At 41.8% G+C, this 17,279-nt stretch overlaps 1 protein-coding gene across 2 annotated transcripts in view; it reads right to left on the bottom strand.

Annotated features, from left to right (window-relative positions):
• TBC1D4 (TBC1 domain family member 4) overlaps positions 1-17,072 on the bottom strand; it is a 228,868-nt gene extending 211,796 nt beyond the window's left edge. Inside the window, exon 1 of one of the 2 annotated variants that reach the window (XM_004371420.2) lies at positions 16,157-17,072. In XM_004371420.2, coding sequence (XP_004371477.1) covers positions 16,157-16,645 — 489 coding nt within the window. In that variant the 5' untranslated portion in view covers positions 16,646-17,072. The remainder of the gene's footprint in view (positions 1-16,156) is intronic. The other variant, XM_004371418.2, reaches the window with a different exon arrangement.
• Positions 17,073-17,279: the final 207 nt, after the last annotated feature.

The raw sequence follows: 17,279 nt of genomic DNA, 5'->3' as shown, positions 1-17,279 counted from the left end.
TAGATGCAATGCAATCCCAATCCAAATTCTGACAATATTCTTTAACCAGGTGAAAAAACTAACCAATATTATATGGAAAGGAAAGAGGCCCGGATGCATAAAACATTACTGAAAAAGAACAAAGTAGGAGGCCTCACACTACCCGATCTCAGAACCTACTATACAGCTACAGTAGTCAAAACAGCCTGGTACTGGTACAACAACAGATACACAGACCAGAATTGAGAACCCAGAAGTAAATTCATCCACCTATGGACACCTGAACTTCAACAAAGGGTCAAAGTCCATTAAATGGGAAAGAGATAGTCTCTTCAACAAATGGTGCTGGCAAAACTGGATATCCATTTGCAAAAAAATGAAGCAGGATCCATAGCTGCTTCCATACCCATACACAAAAACTAACTGAAAACGAATCAAAGATCTAAATGTAAAATCTAAAACTATAAAGTTCATGAAAGAAAACATAGGGACAACACTAGGGGCCTAATTTATGGCATAAACAGAATATCAAGCATAACTAAAAATGCACAAATTCTAGAAGATAAACTAGATAATTGGGACCTCCTAAAAATTAAATACTTACGCTCATCAAAAGACTTTTCCAAGAGCATAAAAAGAGAATCTACAGACTGGGAAAAAATCTTTGGCAATAACATATCCGATAAAGTTTTAATCTCTAAAATATACAGAAAACTTCAACAACTCAACAATAAAAAGACAAGCAACCCAATCACAAAATGGGCAAAGGACGTGAACGGGCACTTCACCAAAGAGGACATTCAGGCGGCCAACAAATACATGACAAAACGCTCATGATCATTAGCCATTAGAGAGATGCAAATCAAAACCACAATGAGATACCATCTCACCCCTGCAACAATGGCACTGATCAAAAATTCAGAAAACAATAAATGCTGACGAGGTTGTAGGGAGACTAAAGGTTGCAGGAACGCAAAATGGTATAACCACTACGGAAAATGATATGGCAATTCCTTAAGAAGCTAGAAATAAAAATACCATATGATCCATCCATCCCACTAGGATATACCTTAGAGAAACAAGAGCTGTCACATGAATGGAACACTATGCAGTGATAAACAACATTGATGAATCTGGAGAGCATTATGCTGAGTGAAATAAGTCAATCACAAAAGGACAAATATTGTATGAGACCACTATTATAAAAACTTAAGAAAAGGTTTACACCCAGAAAGACACAATCTTTGATGGTTATAAGGGATGGAGAGGCGAAATCACTAACTAGATAGTAGATAAGTGTTAACTCTGGTGAAAGGAAAGACCACACACAATATAGGGGAACACAGCACAACTTGAACAAAGCAGAGGAAGACTTAGAGGAAACACATAAAAAAAAAAAAGGCAACCATAGTAAATACTATCACATATACAACCCTGTAACACAGTAAAAACAAATAAATACAAGCAGGTACGTATGCTGAATAGGCAAAGGAGAGCATATAGGAGTATACCTACATACATATATAAATTAGGCTGTGGATATTTTTACATACAAATTTGTATGTACAGCATGTATATTCCTATATATAATAGAGCACAAAGGGGGCACAGTTATAGAATCCTCCTAAAAATCTATCACCATTGAGTTGATTCCAACTCATAGTGACCCTATAGGCACAGAGTAGAACTGTCCTATAGGGTTCCCAAGGAGCAGCTGGTAGATTCAAACTGTTGACCTTTTGGTTAGCAGCCGAGCTCTTAACCACTGCGCCACGAGGCCTCTAGACACATCCAAACACCTTGAGGGACCAAGTTACTGGGGCTGAGGGCTGGGGATCATGGTCTTGCGGGACATCCAGGTCAACTGGCATAACATAGTGCATGAAGAAAATGTTCTACATCCTACATTGGTGAGTAGCATCTGGGGTCTTAAAAGCTTGCAAGCAGCCATTTAAAATACATCTATTGGTCCCATCCTGTCCAAAGCAAAGGAGAATAAAGAAAACCAAAGACACACAAGGAAAATATTAGTCCAAAGGACTAATGGACCACATGAACCACAACTTCCACCAGCTAAGCCCAGAAGAACTAGATGGTGCCCAGCTACCACCACCTACTGCTCTGACAGGGATCACAATACAGGGTCCTGGACAGAGCAGGAGAAAAATGTAGAACAAAATTCATATTCATATAAAAGACCAGACTTATGGGTCTGACAGAGACTGGAGAAACCTCCGAAACTATGGCCCCCGGGCACCCTTCTAACTCAGAACTGAAGCCACTCCGAAGTCCACCTTTCAGTCAAAGGTTAGACAGACCTATAAAACAAAAAATACACACAGGAGGAACACTGCTTCTTAGATCAATCAAATATACAAGACCAAATGGGCAATACCTCCCCAAAAGCAAAGATGAAAAGGCAGGAAGGGACAGGAAAAGTGGAAAAATGGAAATGGGGAACCCAGGGTGGAAACGGAAAGGGGGAGAATGAGTGCTGACACATTGCAGGGATTGCAAACAATGTCACGAAACAATTTGTGAATAAATTTTTGAATGAGAAATTAATTTCCTCTGTAAACTGTCACCTAAAACAATAAATATTTTAAATTTTTTTTAAAAAAGGCATATGACTGGCATTTTTTAATCTTTATTTAAAAAAATAAAATTTTTCATTATGTAATTGTTTCCTTAAAATAGAAACCCAATCAATGAGACTATTACAGAGCAATGAGTACCATCTTACTTGTAACCGGGCTCATGCTCCAAGGGCTACTGAAAACTATAATCTGTCAACAGCTCTTATGATAAACATTAGATAAAATGAACACAGGGGCAGTGATTCATCTGTCTCAAGGACATGCTGCTCTACTCAAACAAATCCAGAAAGCAAATCCTACATCTTTTTATCAGTCAATAGGTCACTGTGGACACTGGCCAGAGTTATTGTTCCCCCACTAATCCTGGTCTCCCCCAGGTAGATCTCCTCTCTTCTCATTCATTTTCCTTTTTTCATTTAAAATGAATTTCAGACACCTCTTAGGGCTACCCTGCGTATTTGTTAGGATAAGGCTTAAAAATCAGGGCCTAAGAAAATGGTCAACTTTAGATTTGGGGAGTAAAATCTGACAGAAGCCACTGTCGAGCACTAAGGAACTAAACAGCTTTCCAAATGAGATCATGTTTCCACTGAGACACTTAAATAGTAATACCGCACAACTGAAAAAGAATCCAACATTGCAAGGATATATTCACAACACCACTCCTGCTGATAATTTCTCAGATCCCCTAATGCTCAATTCACTTTATTCAAAGAGAAGGCTGCAGAGATTGGCAGCTTTAGTAAAATGCCTGTTATGATTGTTGCTGTTTTTGTGTACCATTAAGTGGACTCCAACTCACAGTGACCCTACAGAACAGAGCAGAACTGCCCCAAAGCATTTCCAAGGCTGTAACCTTTAGGGGCGGGGAGGTGGGGCCGGTGGCCCAATTATTAAGAGTTCAGGCTGCTAATCAAAAGGTCAGTAGTTTGAATCCACCAGCTGCTCCTCGGAAACCCTATGGGGCAGTTCTACTCTGTCCTATATGGTCACTATGAGCCAGAATCGACTTGATGGCTAAAGTTCTTTTTTTTTTTAAATCTTTACAGGAGCAGAAAGCCACGTCTTTTCTCCCGCAGGTCCATTGGGTGGGTTAGCAGCTGAGCGCATAGCCATTGTGCCACCAGGTCTCCTGTGTTTTGATAGGAAAAAAATTTTAAAAAACCCATCTCAAATTAGTCTACAAAATATTTTCAGAAACTACATAATTTACATATATAAACATGCCTGCCTACAAACAGCAAGACGTCTTTAAAATTATAAACATCTATAACAAAAAATTATCCTGTGCAAACAAAAGATAATCAGCACTTGTTAAAGATTAATGACAACTACAGGCAACAAATATGAGAGCATATGTATATCCTTCCAAGAGACTTTAAACTCCGCTCATGGACTTAAATTACTTGAGCGCCAAGGAACAAGTTCTTACCTAACTTAATCCCAATTTGTTGATATGAACCCCTATTATAGAACTCGGTCCTGGAGATGCAGTATGAACAAACAAGAGCCCTCTCCCTCTGAGATACTTACATTCTAGAGGCAGTGACCAGAACCAGTTCCCACTGAGATGACTCCAACTCATGGCGACCCCATGTGTGTCAGAGTAGAACTGCACTCCATAGGGTTCTCAAAGGCTGATTTTTCAGAAGTAGATAGCTAGGCCTTTCTTCCCAGATGCCTCTGGGTAAACTTGAGCCACCAACCTTTTGGTTAGCAGCTGAGCAAATTAACCATTTGCACCACCCCGGACTCCAAAGGTGGTGACAGAACCCCTAAGAACTATTTTAAAAAATAATAATAATTTTAAATGTGTAAGTGCCAAAAACAAAGCAATGGGCTAGGACAGAAGTGGAAAAAGTGGAATATTTGCCTACTTTAGATAGACAGTCCCCAGAGGCCATTCTGAGGAAGTGACATCTAGCAGAGACTTGAGCCTGAGAAAAAGCTAGCTAGCAAAAAACGGGAGCCATACGTGCTTCTTTTCTGAAGAAAACTGAAACAAAGAGAGCGTGCAGAACAAGCAAATTCACCAAATGCCATTATTATTTTAACGGAGTAATTTGACCACTGGAAAAGGTTTAGGATCAACAGAGAAAAGTTCAACATAAAGGGATGCCTAGAAATAGGATACAACACTAGTTTTCATACTATTTTAATATTGCTCTTAGAAACTAGACAGAGATCTACCTCATGAATCTACCTCAAATTAGACAGAAGAACTAAGGATGGATGCAGAGGCGTCATGCCCACCCATCCACCCCAATATGAGGCTCTGTTTATGCCAACAGGCCTTTGCAAATTCCATATGAAAATCGAAACAAAATCTGTAGATAAATGGTTACTAGCCTTAGAAGGAGCCAACAGGATAGGGTGAGGACCAGAAACCAGATCCTCTCTCAGAAACGAAATCCGATCAGGCAGCAGTACAAGGTATTCAAAGAGCTAGGCAATAGGCATTGAGTAGTCTTGAAAGTGAGAAGGATCCAGGAAGGTCCAGCATGGAGTAATGAGGTATACCAATAGCTACAAAGAGCTTGCTACTGATGATCTAGGAGGAAGAAATATCTGGACAGCCATGCAGGAAGGCCATCTCTTTAATTTCAGGGAAATCTCTCAGACTGTGTAAGCAATGGGAATTAAATGGCAGCAACAAAGGCAACAAGTAGGTTTAAAAAGGCTGGGAATCAACTGGGGCCAGACAACAGACTTGCTTATTGACCTATACAAGGCCTATGTTATAAATGTATCTGTCCAGATTATACAATCCATTACTGAAAATGTATATGAAGACACAATTGAGATACAAAAACCTACTTGACATGTTCAGCCAAAAGCACTGTTTGACCTAGAATCTGAAACTGATAATACACTACTCATAAGATACATGATATTAATAGTACAAGGTTCCATGACTTCTACTTGGAAAATTTTAGAAATTCATGTGAAAATATATAAAACCCACAAAGTGAAAACTATTCAACTTGTCAAGGGGATCCACAAAATAAATGAACTGAAGCAGCAAATTTGTTGTTGTTGTTGTTGTTAGGTGCTGTCCAATCGGTTCCGACTCATAGTAACCCTATGTACAACAGAACAAAACACTGTCTGGTCCTGCACCATGCTCACAATCGTTGCTATGTTTGAGCCCACTGTTGCAGCCACTCTGTCAATTCATCTCATTGAGGGTCTTCCTCTTTTTCGCTAACCATCTACTTTACCAAGCATGATGTCCTTCTCCAGGGACTGATCCCTCCTGATAATATGTCCGAAATATGTGAGATGAAGTCTTGCCATCCTTGCTTCTAAGGAACATTCTGGCTGTACTTCTTCCAAGACAGCAAATTTAGGCTTCTATTTTCAGCCAGGAAGATCACATTACTTGAGATCCTCTTTCCAACCCCAACCTAGTGCACGAAAGGAAACTTGGAAAAGATCAGTAACTTAAAAATAATAACAGTTTCCCCCATTCCTTTTGGTGGGACTGCACAAACTTGTGTCAAGATGATCTGAAATTAAGCTCACCGAAAGTTTAATTCCATGTTTTGTCCCTTTCTGTCATTTGATCATAGATATCAGAAGACATAAATAACAGCTAGAAATTTAAACCCAAAGTTTTCGAAACTTGTGTGTGGTTCAGAACCCTATTAAAGGTAAATTCAGATTTTTACACCGCTGCTCCAGTGTTAACATAATTATCTTAATATTACTTTATTTAAATATGGTCACAAAAACCTAGATATAAACTTCATAGGCTTATAGCTCCAGCTTTTAAACAGCTCTAAAACCAAAAGCAAATTTATAAAATAACCACAAAGACAGCTATAAAACCAGTAATGATGAAAGATTTCCAAAACAACAAGACCATAGTGCCCAGTGCTGCAGCACAGTTTCTTCAGCACGTCTATGCTATAATGTACCCTGTGATTTTTTGGAAGCGCTTTTCTCCATTTGAACTCCTACAATACCATATAGCAGATGATCAAGTCATTGGGCTTTACCTAAGTTTAAAATTCACATACTGCATTCATCTCTGTTCTTTCCTCTTTAAACCAAGTTGATTATGACAACACAACTTAGTGCTAAGGATTCTTGCTTTATTGTGTTTTATAACGAACGTAAGACGCATTCTGTTTATAATTTTACATTATATTATATAATTTATAATTTTATATCGTATATTACATAATAACATACTGCAGCACAATGAATTACTTAATATGCTCCTTCTAGCCATGGTCTTGTGACTCTCATAGGGTGGCTGGGTGGGGCTATGCAAATAAGGTGTTTGTGGCCCACCAAGGGGATTGGACAACCTGCTAATAATGCAAAAAAGGTACATGGAACCCTTACAGGGGTGGCACCATGCAAATAAGGTATATGGAACCTAACAAGGGGATTAGTCAGTTTTGGCACTCTGCTAGGCTTAAAGGGAGACAATCCCAGAAGTAAGAGGGAGGACCTCGCTACCACCAAGAAGAGCTGCGAGCGGAGCACCTCTTTTGGATCCGGGGTTCCTGCACTAAGAACCTTCTATACCCAGGAGACAGAGAGAGCTGTAACACCAGAGATGGAGAGAAGATGCAGAAGAGAAACAGCGAGAGCAGTGAACAAGACCAGACGGTGGGCTTCCCAGCCAACAGAGCAAGGTGGTATAGTGGGTGTGCCAACCTACCAAGCAAGAAAGCCGAACACCTTCCAGCAGAAGGTTTGCTGGTGGGGTGGGATGCCTCCAGGAACTTGACAAAGCTAGGCTTGCTGACCCACGGAGACAGGCAGCTGAGTGCTTTCAGGCCGAGGCATACTGGGAGTAGGGTGCCTCTGGGTACTTGTTGGTGGAGCCGAAAAGCTGTAACACTCGTCTGAGCAGGGCAAAGCCCAGGCCAAGGGCCCAAGAGGTGGGAGAGGCCAGCCTTAGGGCATGGCTAAGAGGAAGCTGACCTGATTGAGGGATTGTATCATAAGTCATTCCTGATCCTGAATTGTAGCCTGTCACTTCCCTAATAAACCCCATAACTGTGAGTACAGACTGTGGAAAAAAAAACCAAACCCGTTGCCATCCAACTCATGGAGACCCTATAGGACAGAGGAGAACTGCCCCATGGGGATTCCGAGGAGTAGCAGGTAGATTCAAACTGCCAACCTTTTGGTTAGCAGCTGTAGCTCTTAACCACTGCACCACCAGGGCTCCATACTTTATATAAGTATGGCTTAATAATTTATATTTTATAATTTAAATATGCCTTGTTATATTTAGGAACTTTATAATTCAATAAAATATATTCAAATGCATGGTTGTATTTGTTCTTAAATATATACCCTTATTATTTTTATTCTAAACTAAAGTGGTCATGCTGTTGTTGGTAGTCGCTGCCAAGTCAGTTCCAACTCATGGAGACGCTATGCACACAGAGTAAAACCATTCCATAGGGTTTTCAAGACTGTGACCTTTCAGAAGCAGACTGCAGGGCCTGTCTTCCCAACTGCCTCTAGATGTGTTTGAACTGCCAAATATAAAAGTTACAAGTAGACTCTCGTAGTTTATGTCACTGCTATTTCTAAGGACACTAAATAAGAAATATACCAGAGTTCAGCTTCACCAGTCTAACAAATTACATGGACTTCTTACCTCCCATTAAAACAAAAGTACATACTGGCATGCTATTGCTGTTAGGTGCCCTCATAATTATATCCAAATTTGCATTCAGCATTATTATTTCACAAATTAAATAAACATTTTTAACTATGGGTATTTTTAATATGGAGCCCTGGTGGCGCAGTGGTTAAGAGCTTAGCTGCTAACTAAAAGGTTGGCAGTTAGAATCCATCAGCCACTCCTTGGAAACCCTATGAGGCAGTTCTACTCTGTCCTATAGTCACTACGAGTCAGAATCAACTCAACGGCAATGGGTTATGGTTTTTTTGGTTTATTTTTAATACGAGTGGGGAAAAAGTGATAGCATAGAAGTTTATAGCATTGACAAACAAAAACCAATTTTTCAACAGCTGCATTTTAGAGTAGTGATAAAAGAATAGGCTTTAACGTGTTTATCTGGATTGGAATCTGCTTCTACCATTACAAGTCTTGTGACACTGGGAAATCATTTAATCTTTCTATACCTCGGTTTTCTCATTTGCAAAATGGGGGAAATAGCTATTGTGAAGAAAAAATGTGATAATCTTGGAAAAGTACTGAGAATGATACTGTCACTAAGCAAGAGCTCAGTACATGTTAGCTGTTAAGAAAATTCATTAAAAAGCCATCCAGGGTCTTAAAAGCTTGCGAGTAGCCATCTAAGATACATCTACTGGTCCCATCCCGTCCAGAGCAAAGGAGAATGAAGAAAACCAAAGACACAAGGAAAATATTAGTCTGAAGGACTAATGGACCACAAGAATCATACCCTCTACCAGCCTAAGCCCAGAACAACTAGATGGTGACCGACTGCCACCACTATCAGGGACCACAACAGAGGGTCCTGGACAGAATGGGAGAAAAACGTAGAACAAAATTCAGATTTTCCCAAAAAAAAAAAAAAAATAGACCAGGCTTACTGGTCTGACAGAGACTAGAGAAACTCCAAAGACTATGGTCCTCAAAGACATTTCTAACTCAGAACTGAAGCCACTCACAAAGTCTACCTTTCAGTCAAAGATTAGACAGGTCTATAAAACAAACAATAATACACATGAGATCAAATGGGCAACCCCTGCCCAAAGGCAAAGACAAGAAGGCAGGAAGGGACAGGAAAACTGGACAAATGGAAATGGGGAAACTGGGGTGGGAAAGGGGAGAGTGCTAACACATTGCAGGGATTGCAACCAATGTCACAGAACAATTTGTATATAAATTTTTGAGTGAAAAACTAATTTGTTCTGTAAACTTTCACCTAAAGCACAATAAAATATAAAAAATTTAAAAAAAAGCTGTTCAGAAGGCATAATACAATGTATGGTGCCACCATTACAACATTGAAGTAACAGGCCAATCACATCTCTCATTGACTCCTCCCAGTGAGTTACTGAATTTGTATTAATATTTTATGCAGATCACATTTTAAACAAAATCCTTTCCCTGATCAATAATTCTGAATATACTACTAAATTAAATAGTAACTGATGTGTTCCTTGTTTTATAAGAAGGTACAGGTAGTCCCCGACTTAAAACAGGATTCTGTTCCGATGACTCTATCGTAAATTGGTGTTGACATAAGCTGAATACCTCTTTTTTTCTGTTTTCATTATTATTGCCTTTATTATCAATATCTTTATAAATCCAATCTTTATTTATTTTTAGGGGTTGGGAACATTACAATAAACTTACAGATATATTTTAATACATACATTAAAAAATACATAAATCATAAAGATACACTCCTACGATGAAGAAGAGTTGGACAATGTTTACATTTTGTCAGTTACAGTAAGAGCTCCACTTGTGGAAGGCTCTGGATCATCTGGATTATCCCTGGGAATGGGGATGGCATTTCTAGTCAGAAAATTAGTGAGAGTTGTCTGTAAGGTCCTTTTCTTTTTTCTTCATATATTTCACTGTAACATCTCACTGCTTCCCGAATCTGCCTATTGACTTTAGCAAAGAAATCAGCATTTGAGTCCGTGTTTTCAAGCAACTGAAGCCCTTGATTTAGTTTAGAAAAAACTTCAGTTAATTCTGTCACTGTAAAATTTTTAGACAACTTCCTCGTCTTCCTCATTACCTCTTTCTTCTTCAGCATTTCTTCCCTCTGCTATACGGCAATGTTTTGAACAGTAATCACAAAAATTGAACATCTGTGAGTGAACATCTGAAAATAATAACATCAGTAAATTACATGCTACAACATTGTATGCAGTACATATTACTAACAATAAGATATATCAAAAAAGAAAAAAAACGGACAGTCATAAGTGTGATTCATCATAACTTAAATACGTCGTTAAGTTGGGGACTACCTGAACTAAGTACTGCTTGTTGGCTTTGTTCAGATATGCCAACAGAGCCCAAGTGAAATGGAATTCTAAAATAACCCCCCAGACATTTTAAGTAAAACAAAGTCCCTAAGATAAATTTTTTTATTTAAAAAAAAAAAAAAAAGGAGTAAATAGAATTGTTTGCAATAATTATTCAGACTGGCCATCATCTTACTCACAAATTGCCCAACTCTTTCTTTTTGCCTAAATTCCTTAATATCCAGTATATGAAATGTAGATATTCTTCTGACTTGGAGCTTTTGTCTATGAGGCAAATAGCACACCAGATAATCCATAAATCATCAATTTCCTCAACAAGCAATTAATGCACTCATTCCCATTTACAAAACAGTATTTGAATAGCGTATGGGTGGAGCAAATGGTTAAGCACTCGACTACTGGTGGAAAGGCTGGCAGTTTGAACCCACCCAAATGCACCTTGGAACACAGAGTAAAACTGCCCCCACAGGGTCTCCAAGGCTGTAAATCTTTACAGAAGTTGACTGCCACATCTTTCTCCCGAAGAGCAGTTGGTGGGTTCCAACCGCAGATCTTTCAGTTAGCAGCCAAGCACTTAACCACTGTGCCACCAGGGCTCCTTAAGGGAGAAGAAATAGTCATATAATCAACCAAATGAACAAAACAATTTAGGGTACTGGTTCAACCTGGGAACTTGTTAGTAATGCAAATTATTAGGCTCCCCACCCCTGACCTACAGGATCAGAAAACTCTGATGGCAGGGGCCAGCAATCAACTTGAACAAGCCCTCCAGGTGATTCTATTGCACACTCAAGTTTGAGAATCACGGGTATATGATAATTAAACCTTGATGAGGAACAGCCTCAGTCTTTACCATACAGCTCCCTCACAGCTGGGAGGCTCTGGGCACAGGTTTTCACCTTTCCCGCAGATATCCTGGCTACTCAGATAATAATTAAGATTGTATGGTGGAGCCAGGGCAGACTAACCTTCAACTCAAAATGGGGGAAGGAGAGAGCACAAAAAATTATTACCGCAAGACAAAATGAGAGAGACATCTACCTGTCCAAAACAGTACAAACAGAAAGAAATGTGAAAACTTCCAGATTTCTACTTCTCTGGTTTTCTAACTAGTATATTCCCAAAGCCACTGACACCAATATCAACTATTAGGAAACAGAACCAAAATAACCTTGTTGAAACAGATTGACAACAACTAAGTTGAAAAAGTTACTTGAAAAATAACCGATATTTTAAGAGGAACAATAAAACTATAAATTCAGAGAATTCAGAGCTGAAAAGAACTGTTGTAAAATCCACTTTCTGGTTTTAAGAACACAATTTTAAAAATCTCTTTGAAATAAATTCTTGCAAGCTCCAAGGTACACAGAAGCAAAATCACTGAAAATTGTGTTATGACAATCATGTTTTTGTTTTTCAAATGTCACTCATTCTGTGTTTATGAAATATAATCATGCTGTTAAAGAGTCTCATGTCAAATGATAACACATTTTATCTCTTGTTGTTGTTAGTTGCTATCAAGTCGATTCTGACTCATGGAGACCCCATGTGTGCAGAACAAAACTGTGCTGCATAGGTTTTCAAGGCTATGACCTTTTGGAAGCAGATCTCCAGGCCTGTCTGGATGGATTCGAACAGCCAACCTTTCAGCCAGTAGTCTAGCTCTTAATCATTTGCACCACCCAAGGACTTCTTTTATCTCTAAGAATGCATATAAACACTAATGACTCCTGCTTTTTAATAGGGATGTTGAGATAATGCTAGACACAACCTCTTTCTGAAAGCAGACAAATATCTGAAGAACATTAGTAACTTTCCCTACATCTTAGAGACACAGAATCAGATATTCTTGCTTCCCCCATGAAAAATTCTGATTTATACCAATGGGATTTTAAAGAGTATGTAGCTTTACGTTTTTTCCTAGCTCAAATATCCAAGTCTGGCTGAAATGTGATAAGCCCAACATTCTCCCTGTGCAAGACTACACAGCTTTGAATAAATAAATTTATTTCCAATCTGTGTTGACATATATTTGACCTTAAAATGGTTTATTAGCTTCTGACCTCTACCTCTCTTTGCACCTAGGAAAAATAGCTCTCTACTAGGCCATTCTGGCTGAGTGCTTCTCCAGATAAACACCTAAATTGATGCTGACCTACCAGAGGGGAAATCACTCCAGAGATTTCCCACAACAGACCCAAGATATTATCACTGCACTCCTGTCTCTGCGGTTACATTTAGATCCAACCCCAAAAAGCTATGTGAATAGACAGTCTGCAAAACATTATCGTTTTATATATAGAAACCACAATTCTCAAACTCAATGGCCCAGCATGAACACAAACTTTGCCATTTTGCCATGGTGACCATATACCCATTTGCCCTGAACTGTCCAGATTTACATTTGTGCTGGTGTAATTACTAGTGATTCCACATTTCACAATAAAAACTGTCCCAGATTAAACAATACATTATATGATTATCCTACACACAGGTCCATAGAAAAGGGACAGGCGTGAGGAACAAACCAGAGGCAACTTATTTGGGAATGTTTGCAGGCCTGCCACTCTAGGCTACCTTGTTCTATTATGGACAACACCTAGAAGACTCTCTAAAATAATGACCCTAAAGTTCAAATAAACAACTCTCCACTTCAAATGGAGAACTCAGGAGCAAAGCAAATAGCTGGTCTTCTTCCTTCTGAATTCAAGGGTACCCAGAACTTTCCAGAACCTACTCTGTATGAGTTATGCTACTGGATGACAGGAATATGGTGAATTCATCCCTTAACAAGTCCAGCTGAAAAATCACTACTTTGGGGAGTTTTATTTGTAAACTCTTCAAAAACTATGGTCCTAACTCTTCCCACTATGTGAGTCATATCGATTGAACTTAGATGCTCAAAAGGAAATCTGGCAACAGCCAGAAGACTGTTTTAAAATTGCACTCATCCATTCAGCAAACATTTATGCTAGAGACTGAAAATGGCCCCCTGTGAATCAGAGAATACAATCCTTAGGTGTGTTTAGTTTGGCCCTTTAATACCAGCTGCCATGGAGTCAATTCCAACTCATGGCGACCCCGTGTGTGTCAGAGTAGAATTGTGCTCCACAGGGTTTTCAGTGGCTGCTTTTTCAGTAGTGGGTCGCCAGGCCAGTCTTCCAAGGTGCCTCAGGGTGGACTTGAACATCCAACCTTTTGGTTAACAGCCAAGCACATTAACACTTGCACCACCCAGAGACTCCCTGGCCCATAGAGGACTCTTAAATGTTTAAAATACTTACTCATATTTTAACATGTGAACCTTTGCATAAAAATCCAGATTTCCAGCTTCTCTTAGGAAAGTAGAAGCTCTGGCAACAGGAGGCTTGTGTTCCGTTAAGTAATGCAATTTCCAGCCAGAGCTGAAGAGCACCTTTGAGAAAGGTCACCTGCTATCCAGCCCTTCTCCATCCTCACTCAACCGTCCTCCCAGGCGTCTGAGTTGATAACACCTGATTTATGGCTGGAGGTAATCCCTGGAGGGACCACATCTGACACTTAAATTAACGATCCTCTGCCAGGGATTCTATAGGATCTGAGCAAATAAGAATCCATATATTTAGAAAAGGATTCAACTGGGAAACGAAGATAAGCAGGAGAGTTGGTTTTTTCCTTCCTTTCTTTATTGGAAAGCCATATGGCTCCCACTGCTCCCACCAGAAGGGGAAAATGAGCCTAAACGTACTACTGCTTGTAAAGTAAACAGCACATTCAGCCTCTGACACCTAAACACACAACGGAGGTAAATAAAACAGGATGTTTTAAATTGGCCTCCCACCAACGCGTCAGGGTGGGACTCAATGACCACTGTTGAGAATTCAAGGTGCCACAGCCCATAGACAAACTCTGCACCATCATGAAATTAGCAAAGATGTGTCATGTGTCAGATCTGAAGACAGTAACTTTAACATAAACCATCAAAATAATGATAGGTTCCCTAACGTTCCAGAAAAATACAATTTATTCCTCCCTACTGACAGAAGCAGAAACTTGTAATACCATGAAGATTTAATAGTTTTCAGAAATAAATCAAGAATATGCTGTACCTCAGTTTCAACATATGTAAAAGCTTAAAAAAAAAAAGGTTTGAACAAACAAGTATAAGTTAAAATTTACTTTAATCGTTAGGATCAGTGATCACATAATTTAAAGTTGCTCTCTTCATAATGACAACTGAGTATTAAGATATGAAACTATTTTACAAAGTAACTGATAAAATCTAAGACAATGAAATTTTATTTTCCTCCTCAGTTCAGCTACAGATCGTTTGTGAAAAACTATAGAATAACCAGAAAGTCTTTCCATTAGAGATATTAGAATTATGAACTAAGAAAAAATTAAAGCCGTACTTACAGCTGTTTTCTTCTTCTGACCACTGCAGTTGTTACTACTTTCCCAGCTACCAAAAGCACCACCACATGGTGAAACCTGAGACCTTATTTACATTTACAATAACACTATTCTTCCAAAGTACTCTGCAAACATTAAATAATGAATCATCTTAAAAACAGCACTTTAGGGGCTTTTGATATATTAAAACTTCCCTTTACACATTAAAAAAAAGCCTACTTTCTAAGAAACAATCACTGTGGTAAGGTTTTGTTCAGATTCCTCTAGCGTTTAGAGAAAAATCATGCTTGTTTCTAAGCAATTAAAGTTAATTGTTGGGTAACAACAGCTCGATTCCGTAAACTCTGTAAAAATACTATTGAAAAACAAATTCTGATCTCTTCATACAAATACCTCTTCTACTAGGCTAAATTTTAAATGACCTAAGAGCTACAGCTGCTAACCAAAATGCTGGCAGTTCAAATCCACCAGGCGCTCCTTGGGAACCCTATGGGGCAGTTCCACTCTGTCCTATAGGGTCGCTACGAGTTGGAATCGACTCGACGGCAACGGGTTAACCATGTATTAATTCTGTCTCCACTGAAGTGTGTAAAAAAACTACCAAAAAAAGAGTCTTTCTTCAACTCTACATATAACATCGTACTTTGCTGACAATCTGACAATGTCTAGTAACTTTTCCCTTAAGCCCGCTCGAAAAGAGCCTCCGGGATCGGAGACTCGCAGGTGCCAAACGGGTTAAGGAGCAGGACTTGACTCAGAGCTCAGGGCCTCTAGGAACCCAACCCTCTCCCGTGTCGGTACACACACATACACACCACACACATACAAGGCGAAGGTCCGGAAATCTCCATCTCCGATCACCGTCCACACAGGGCGATCCTCTCTGGACGCGCACCCCTCCCGCGTCCTACTCTCCCGCGCCCGCTCCTCCTTGGTTCCGAGACAGTTCTTTGTCTCCCCCCACCCCCTATTCCTGCTCCTTCGGACCAGTCCACTCCAGCCGCCGCTCAGCCACGGAACATCTTTTCCCCGACTCTGGGACAGCGGCGGGAAGGGGAGAGCGACCGCTCCAGCCGCGCCACGTGGAGGGCGCGCGCCGGTAGCCCGACCACCGTGCGCCAGAAAAGTGAGGCCCAGCCCCTTCGGCCCTGCTACCCCACCCCTGTGCGCCAGCCCCTCCCCAAGCTTTCCCCCGCGTCTGGAAGAGGAGGTCTTGCCTGGTTGGGGTCTGTGGCGCGGAAAACGTGGCAGGCCATCTGCGACTCGGGGTCGTCGGGCTGCGCCTTGATCAGATAGGCGAAGTAGGTGAGGTCCTGGCTGTTGTGGATGAAGCGCGAGATGTGCTGCGCCTTGTGCTCGAAGATGAACACGGCTGGGTTGGGCTGAGCGGCTGCGGGGCCGGGGCCCCCAGCGCCCGGCGCGGGGACGCAGCGCAGGAAGGGCGCGCTCAGCACCAGGAGCACCTCGCGGGCCGGCGGCGCCCCGCAGCCGCCCGCCTCCGGCCTCAGGCTGCGCCGGCGGATTTCGGCCATGAGCCAGGGCAACATGGGCAGCGTGGTCCTGCGGTCCAGGCACGACCCCCCTACGTACCACAATCGGAATCGCTTCTCGCCGGGTTTCCCCGGGGCTGACTGCGAAGGGGCGTCCGGCTCGGGCTCCAGGGGGTGCGGAAACGGCTCATCCTGAATGCAGCTGGGGGTTTCCATAACTCGCGCCTAAGGAGGGCACTGAGGCGGTCCACCAGGCGCGCCGCGCCCCCAACTCCAGCGCCGAAGGCGCTGCCGAAACTCTGCCAACTCCCACACCGGGCTCCCGCGCCCGCCCCGGTGCGGCGAGATCCCGAACTCCAAGCCTCAGCGTCCCTGCCCCAGGCGGCACTTCCCCGGACGCAGGTCGGAGGCTCCGGCGGCGGGCACGGAGGCGAGCTCCCGGCACCCGGGCTCCAAGGAGAGGGCGGGTTAAATCGGCATCCTCCTTTCTCTAGCTCGTGCTTCGGGACCGGACTTCCTTCTTCGCTACGGGTCTGTCCGATCAGAGAACGCCGAGGCCCCTACGCCACCGCCTCCCGCCGCGGCCGGTCGCCGCCTCCTCCAGCGCTGCAGATCCGCTGCCACCGCCGCTCTCGCCTCGGGCGTGCACTTGGAGGCTGGGCGGGGAATGGGCTGTGGGCGGGAGGGGGGTGATTTGGGGCGGGGCTGACTCCTACCAGGATGACCGGCTGTCACCTAGAAGGTCGGGGCTGCAGAGCTACGGTGCGGTCAGTCCTCGGGAAGGGCTTCCGAAAACTATCCCCGTGGAAAAATAACAAAAACACAACGTGGCCTCGCGGGGCCGCTCCTC

This window comes from Trichechus manatus, unplaced genomic scaffold (assembly GCF_000243295.1).
Source record: "Trichechus manatus latirostris isolate Lorelei unplaced genomic scaffold, TriManLat1.0 scaffold00013, whole genome shotgun sequence".
Lineage (NCBI taxonomy): Eukaryota > Metazoa > Chordata > Mammalia > Sirenia > Trichechidae > Trichechus > Trichechus manatus.
This window is presented reverse-complemented; position numbering and strand designations above follow the sequence as displayed.